This window comes from Pteronotus mesoamericanus, unplaced genomic scaffold (assembly GCF_021234165.1).
Source record: "Pteronotus mesoamericanus isolate MK-2021 breed Mesoamerican mustached bat unplaced genomic scaffold, CSHL_Meso_final scaffold_174, whole genome shotgun sequence".
NCBI lineage: Eukaryota > Metazoa > Chordata > Mammalia > Chiroptera > Mormoopidae > Pteronotus > Pteronotus mesoamericanus.
Genome location: NW_026555309.1, coordinates 9,045,026 through 9,053,320, shown reverse-complemented (window position 1 = coordinate 9,053,320; position 8,295 = coordinate 9,045,026). Strand labels below are relative to the sequence as shown.

The 8,295-nt window shown below is 37.0% G+C and overlaps 1 protein-coding gene across 1 annotated transcript; it reads right to left on the bottom strand.

Moving 5' to 3' along the window:
• Positions 1 to 7,185: 7,185 nt before the first annotated feature.
• Positions 7,186 to 7,665, bottom strand: LOC129084020 (guanine nucleotide-binding protein G(I)/G(S)/G(O) subunit gamma-5). Its single transcript, XM_054590046.1, has one exon. It carries the CDS (start codon positions 7,637 to 7,639, stop codon positions 7,433 to 7,435), a length of 207 nt encoding a protein of 68 aa, XP_054446021.1. The 5' UTR covers positions 7,640 to 7,665; the 3' UTR covers positions 7,186 to 7,432.
• Positions 7,666 to 8,295: the final 630 nt, after the last annotated feature.

Sequence of the window (8,295 nt, the reverse complement as noted above, 5' to 3'; positions counted from 1 at the left end):
AAAAGTGTAGGCCCTTCTTAATATCATTAAAATTGTCAGTAAATGAAAGACTTAATCACAAAATGAAATTATAAAGGCACCATAAGAAAATAAATACTCTTATTAGAGTATTGAAAGTAGAATTATGAAAAATAACAAAATGACTCTAGCCCCAGCCACTGTCTGTTACTGCATGAGATACCTTCAGTGAAACTACGTACCTGAGTCCAGTCAACCCCTGAATCTGGGGTTGTGAGAGATACTAATAACCCATGATTTTTGTTGTATGCCACTAAGTTTGTGTGGCTCTTTTACAGAAATAGATGAGACAGGTAGTAACTCCTGCCATTACTGGTACCCCAATTTTTCTTTCATTTTCTTCTGAAAAGATGGGCCCTTAATATTTACTTGAGTTATTTGATAAACTTTAAATTTGGTCACTTCATCTGTGGCAGAAATAGCTTTTGACCTAAAGGCTATGCCTTTGTCCTAGGTATCAGTTGAACATACTTTGATCTTTTGAAAAATCTGCTTCTGGGAAAACTCAAACTAACACTGTAGACTTTTAAGTCAACTATACAAAAGTCTAGAAAAAAAACTCCCTGAAAATAACATTTTATATCTAAAGCTCTGCATCACATCTTTACAAAAGAATAAGAAATACAATACTAGGAAAAATTAAGACATATTATGACAATCATCACAATTTTAAGTACAAATGTTAGTTTCTTATTGTTTAATGGTATTCACTTAAATGTTAATCTATTTTTTCTGTTGAAATAGCATTAAAAATAAAACTTGCCTTCTGCATAGTCTGTTGAGCAGATGTGTTAGTGCTGTTTTGCCACTTACTCTATTCAAACATGATGCAATTTATTTCTTAAAATTAAAAATAGCATCCAAATTCCACTATCATTTTCCTTCACAGTCACTTAACAGAATGTCAATTATGTAATTGATGGAGCCACATAATTTTTATCTAGGCAGACATGAAGAGATAACTTCTTTAGAAATATTAGATTGTGAATATTAACAAATAGAAACCTTATTGAAAATGGACTTGGGAGGCTAGAAGAGACTTCTCAAGCACATGTCACTCAATGCACATGGCTGACCCCAACAGATAGAGAGCACTGTGCAGACTCAACAGAAAATGATACTACTTTGCTACCTCAGCAGGAAGAAGAAGAGTTTCTTCCTTGCTTGGTAATAGCTCAGCCAATGGGAGACTTCCACAATGCAACTAATTAAAAGTCACTATACTTCAAACTTTTCATTCTCTGCTTTAGAGTTTTTGTTATAACAGCTGCTCCCACGTCCACAAAAGAGCATTAGTCTCCTTTGTTTCTCTGGACTTGTGTGTAATTTGCCATTGGACTGTGTCCCCCAAATTGCAAAATGAACCTATTTTGCTGGAGAAATATCTGGCTATTTGTTTAATGTCAACAACATAAAATATTTTTGTGAATTTTACATGATATAATGGTGGGAAGCCATTTCTGTGAAGTGCAGACCTTTTATAACAAATCATATTTGAAAATATGTCCATCAAATCTCAATCCATTAAGTCTTTTTTTCTTAGAGATCACTGCATATCCTCTCATCTTCTATCTCCTATCCACATATGAAGAATTTTTAAAACCAGTCTATAAGTTGGCTATTGCCATGATAATATGATATCAACAGCCACTCTAAAATTTTTTGACACATTACAATAGGCAATTATTTCTCAATTATGCATCTGAGGGTCAGATGGGGTACTTCATGTGATTCATTCCAGGGCCATGTGTCTCATTCTGTTCTCATGAGAATATCAGACAATTAAAAAACTCAAAAGTGCAAGCACACTTCCAGCCTCCATTCATTAACATTCTAAAATCCTATTGGCCAAAGCAAGCCACATGGCCCAAAGTCCAAGGGTGGAGGGAAGTGAGGCCATAGCAACAATGTAAATGTCTAATTTTACTACAAAGGAGTAAAGCACTGGGACCAAAAAGTCAATCCACCGTAAACGGTCAATGAGGACAGTTATGCTCCCTTGAACCAAGAACCCTGTATTTGACCCACCAGGATAACGTTTCTAGTGCCAAACCCTGCAGTCCACCCAGGTCAGTTATTCAGTCCTTGCTCTACATCTTGTTCAGGCTTCACTCCCAGTAAAAGTTCATATTTCTGTCTTGTCCAGACCTGATTCCATGATGCGATAGTAGATTGCCTTGACACTATCTTCAGATACTCTAAAGGAATGACCTAAATATAAAATTTCCCCAAGACATCACAATGAAATATAAAAAAGAAGTATTAAAAGCATGATTTTGGAATGAAAAAAGCCATGGTAACTCCCACCACCTACTGACAGCTTAACATGTGACAAGCACTGTGTTCAGTATTTTACAGAATTATTTTATAAGACAGGACGTATCCATATGAGGTTATCCTAAAACATGAATTATCCATCTCATTAGCGGGGGCCTTGAGTGGGCAAATTTTATACCCACTACAAAATACTAACTGAATATAGTAAATATTATAATTTTGGCTGCCATTCTTCTGGTAAAAGCAGAATTGTTTCATCTGTCAAGACAAGATGCTTTGCCCTTATCAGCCTGAGATTTTTTATTTCCTAGGACTCTATATTTTTAGTAGAGAAACAAAGAGAAGGAAAAAATATGGAGCTGATTTATTGAAATTGTAGATTAATTCCTGCTACAGGATGCCCAGTGCACCCCCATTTCCTGTCCTTTCCAGCTGGGTTCTTCAGCTGACCTTTTGTTTAGTGAATCACGTCAGATCCTTCCAAAAGTGGATGCTTTGCTTAAGTTTCCAGAGCCAGTTTCCCTTGTTTTCTACCATGAGCCCAAAATGACACAGGGCCCTCCCACATAGGTGCCCTAGCTAAAGTCACATAGAATGTCACCACTTACTAAATAGTAAGGTCCTCAAGGGGAAGGTTGGAAGACATTTTTCATCTATGTATACTCAATGTCTAAAACAAATTCCTGGAACATAACATGCTATACACTGAATATTTGTGTCTCTCCAAAATTCATGTTAAAACCTAATCCCCAATATAATGGTATTTGTAGGTGAAACCCTTGGGAGGTGCTTAGGTCATGATGTGGGACACTCGTGGATGGGGTTAGTGCCTAGTAGAAGAGACCCTGGAGAGCTCTCTCACCACTTCCACCACATGAGGACACAGTGAAAAAACAGACATCTATGAACCAGGAAACAGATTAGACACCAGATCTGCTGGTGCCTTGATCTTGGACTTTCCAGCTTCCAGAACTATGAAAAATAAATTCTGTTTTTATGAGTTGCCTTGTCTATGGTTTATTATAGCAGCTTGAAAGGACTAAGATAATCCATAATTTATTTTTTCCAGATTTCTATGTGGACCTTCTGGACCCTTTTATTTAAGGATGACACGTAACACTACCTGCCTTTTTCCTACTGCTGTTCTTCAGCTTCCCTAAATTCAGTACATTTTAACCTATGAAGATTGGGAGTTCAGGCTATTTCTCAGCAAATATTCAATAATCAAAATTATTCTGTGAGGGCTTATGTTAAATTTAGGGTCTTGTATTAATAAAATGTATATCAACTAGTTGCAAAGAGAGTTGTCCCAAAAGAAAACAAGGTGTCCAAGTTTTCTTAGCCTAGAATGGAAATCACTACAGAATGATAGCTGTTCTCTGTAATACTGTAACGTGGATAAAGAAAACTGGGCCTTTCTTAAATCTAAGTTAGCTTCAAAGAAAGTGAAATTATGATTATTCTAAAACCATCCTGGGTATTGTCAGTTGCCAAAATAGTTTGAACAAGATTTAGGAAAATTTTCTTTCTTTAAGGGAATGTGTTCTTTATCTGCAAAATAAAATTCAGATGCAACATTAAGAGACTAACAAGACTTTTCAACGCCAAAAATAAAAGGAAGAATTTGTTAATACTATTTTGGAAAATTAAAAATAATCTTTTAATATTTACTGGAGGTTCTATTCATAGCTATTATGTCCATCATAGAAAAAACAGAAAATATTTTCAAAATACTAAGAAAAAATTATCTATAGTTTTGAAGTGTTAGGACTCTCTACAGTACGTAACAGGAAAACCCAATCCAATCGCTCAAGCAAAGAGATCTATTGGCTCCTAGAACTGACAGAGCAGGGCTTGAACTAGCTTTAGACCGCAGTTGATTTGAGGTCAAATGATGTTTCCAGAACCAGATTTCTGTCTCACTACCTCTGGTTTTGCCATCCATGAGGTTAGCTCCATTCTTAATAAGTGTGGCTGCACAGTAGCTTCCTTAGCACAACTTTACCTCCAGTCACAAATCTCACAGGAAAAGAAATACTTTGCACTTTGATGGCTGAAACAAAAGCTTCAGAATTGAGTTGGTTCTGAGGGGGCTTATCCCTGAATCCCTCAGAGGTTCAGTGCACTGACTGACTTGGAGCCAGGGCTGACGCCTACCTCCTATGAGAGAAGAACGGCAAGTAGTGGAGAGCTTGATGCCAGAATGAGAACTGGGGCTGACGCACGAAGGAGAAGGAATGGAAGTGGGAGACAAATCACAAATGCCTGCTGCTATAATACCATCACTGAAAAAGAACAGCCATTAACATTTTCTTATATGTATGTTTACGCACACACAGACGATTGTAAGAAATTAGACATTTAAAACCTGATTTACAGATACCATACACTAAATTAAAAATTTTGTATTATCTCACTTACATGAAACTTAAAAAGTTAAATATAAAAGATTAGTGGGTCCTTGCAGCTAGAGGTAGAAAGATGATGGCAATGTTCTCTGTCTTTTTTAATGTAAACTGTTTTTTATTATATTTTTTCCTTATAACTTATCTCACTCGTTCCCTCTTCCACCTCTATCCACCCACCTTCCCCCACCCCGCAATCACCACACCGTTGTCTGGGTCCATGTGTTCTTTAGTTTTTCCTTTGTTACTCAGTTCCTCTCCCCTACAACCTCTCCAGAGCTGTCAGCCTGCTCTCCATCTATGAGTGTGTCTCTACATTGCTTGTTAGTTCAGTTTGTTCATTAGATTTCAAATTTGAGTGAAGCGATATGGTACTTCTCTTTCACTGGCTGGCTTATTTGACATAGCATAATATTCTCCAGGTCCATCCATACTGTCCAATGGGTAAAATTTTCTTGTTTTTAAAAAAATTATTTATTTATTTGAGAGAACGGAAGAGAGGGAGAAAGACAGGGAGTGAAACATTGACGGGTTGCCTCTCATATGCGCCCCTACCAGGGACTGAACCCCCAACATAGGCATGTGTCCTGCCTGCAAATCAAACCATGACCTTTCACATTGCAGGATGACATCCAACAAAATGAGCCACACTGGCCAGGGCAAATTTTCTTTTTATGGCTGAGTAATATCCCATTGTTTAAATGTGCCATAGCTCTTTTATCCACTCATCTACTGATGGACACTTGGGCTGTTTCCAAATGTTAGCTGCTGTGTATAACACTGCAATGAACATAGGGGTGAATATATTGTTTCAAATTAGTGTTCTCGGTTGCTTTAGATAAATTTCCAGAAGTGGAATCACTGGGTCATCCAAAACTTTTAAAGAACTTATAAAACTCAACACCAAAAAAGAAACAAAAACCCAAACAAAATGGGTTTGCTAAAAATGGGCAAAGGGTCTGAATAGGCATTACTTGGCCAAAGAGGACATACAGGTGAACAGTAAACATATAAAAGGTGTTCAATATCATTAATCATCAGAGAGATGCAAATTAAAACCACAATGAGATATCACTTCAGACCTATCAGAATGGCTGTCATCAATAAATCAACAAACAAGTGTTGGTGAGGATGTGGAGGAAAGGGAACCCTTTTGCACTGTTGGTGGGAATGCAGATTGGTGCAGCCACTGTGGAAAGCAGTATGGAGTTATGTCAAAAAATTTAAAATGTTCTCTGTTTTGATCACGATGATGCTTATACCATTTATCAAAACTCATAAAACTATACTCTCCAAATTGATGAATCTTATTGTACATAAGTTATTCTTAACTGAAGTTGAGAACAACTAAGTTAAAAAGGAAAAACTAAAATATAATCTTCTCTTTTCACTTATAGTGTATAATAAACATTGTTGCATGAGGAAAAAACCCCTTCAATCTGACAATTAGCACATAGTTCAAAATTGTGGAATTAGTAGAGCTAAGTCAAAATTTCAAAATCAAGCTCAGGAACATATTAAATATTTTTAAAAGTACAAAAAATATCCAAGTTCATGAATTTTGCATCACAGAGTCAGAGTTACTAATCTGTCTGGAAAATATTTGTATTACATAGTATCTGAGCAAATCGTTCATGACTAATTTTAATGTTTTCCTTAATTCATTCAAGAGATAAGTATCATGAAAACTAAAATAATATTCCAGATAGGACCAGAATCAAAAGACAGGATAGGCATGATAAATTATCCTTATTCATTTTACATGGCTGATACATTGAAATTTTCCTCAGTCAAAAACAGCTTTGATTTAATAATACCATCCTTGTCAGGGACCAATGGTAACTCATACTAAGTAAAGCAGGGACAGAGTTGGTTCATATTAAACTGATAATGTAGCAAAAACACATACATGTGCATGCATCTGGTTCAAATTCGTTAAGAATAAAACATCTAACATAAAAGAAAGTTTCTGCCAATGCTACTAATTGTGTGTATTTTATTTCCTCTTTATCTCCACAACTGCAACACTGCATTTATTACTTATAATCCTCTGTTTTAATTGAATTTTAGGATATGAAAAAGCAGGCATGTAGCACTCCCTGGACACTACAGTGAGGTGTGCTAGACATGAAAGATGAGCTCTGTGATCAAAGAACAAGATCTGTTTCTTCCAGATACTGCAGTGAAGGTCAATTCTCAACTGTGTCTCCTTGGGAACAGGAGTATGTTTACTGTCGGTGTTGCTAAATATTTATGTGACATTTGAGATGATCAAAAGTCCCCAAACAACTTTTATATGGCATCTCCCTCAAGGGCTTGCCTCAAGTGGCATTTTTTATACATTTTAGAAATAGAGGGTGTAATTCAGCGTCAATGGGTATCTCAGAAACGTTGACTCCAGACAAAGATTCGTGATCCCCTCCAAGAAATACAAAATCATTCTGGACTTGAAGCAGAAGAGAAAGCTTTTAGCAGAAAATTCTTTTTTTTTTTATACTAAGTATTTATTTGTATGACGCTGCCAGTGTATATAAAATAATCATCCTTGTGAAGTAGAAATTCATGAAAATTCAGAGAGGTAGATGTTAAGGACTGACAAAAGCCGAAGTTTGTATAGTGTGGCACGTGTTACAGGGATAATAAGCTTTTTGTACAGGCTTCAAATTTAGCTCTCTTTGAATATTCACTGGTTCATGAAAAGTGGTTTAGAATACCTTCAAAGATTCATTTCATTACAAGAAGGAACAAACTTTCTGGGGTCTGAAGGGATTGGTACTTGAAGATACTCCAGTTAGCAGGGGGTCATGTTGGGCATTCTGCAGACAGAATTGTTTCAAATCTGCAGCTGCCTGGGAAACCTTCACGCGGTTGAGCCCGGCCTCCAGCCGGAGCTGCTGAACCACTTTCTTCATAGCGGTGACACTTGAGGAACCAGACATGGTGCACGCGACAACTGGGCCTACTTGGTTGTAGAAAATTCTCTTTTCTTTAAGAAAGATAACTTTGACAGGCTGACAGAGTGGATTATTGAGTAGAGAAAACAGTTGGAGTATATTGCAATAGGTCAAGCTTGAGGTAACAAGGGTCAGAACGAGGATTTAGCATTTGCAAGTGTAGGTGAAGAGATGCGGTCTGAAAGAATCAACATAGACAAAGCTTTCACCCTCTACTTCTCACCCACTGAGTCAGGGCAAGAGTCACAGCTGAAATGGGACAAAGCAATGCCATCACCAAAGCAATGGAATTCATGTTGCCTATTTAGTCATTTGGGGCACATTTATGTATGCTGGCTCTTGTGTCCTTTTAACAGACTTTGATCTTTATAAACAAACAAACAAAAAATTAAACTTACCTGTTCCTGGTTTTAAAAAGGTGTTCTAAGCTCATTGTGTACTTTTCCTACCCCCAGCTTTGGAGTCAACTGTTTTTCTGAGGAGCCCTGGTACTTACAGTGGGAAATGGTACTACACAGAGAGCAAGATCTGAGTGCTAGAGGGACCCATTGCTCCTAGAATGTGTGTGCTTCTAGGACCTTTCAAGCAGATAAAGATGGTACACACATACACACACACATACTCAGACACTGGTATGCATA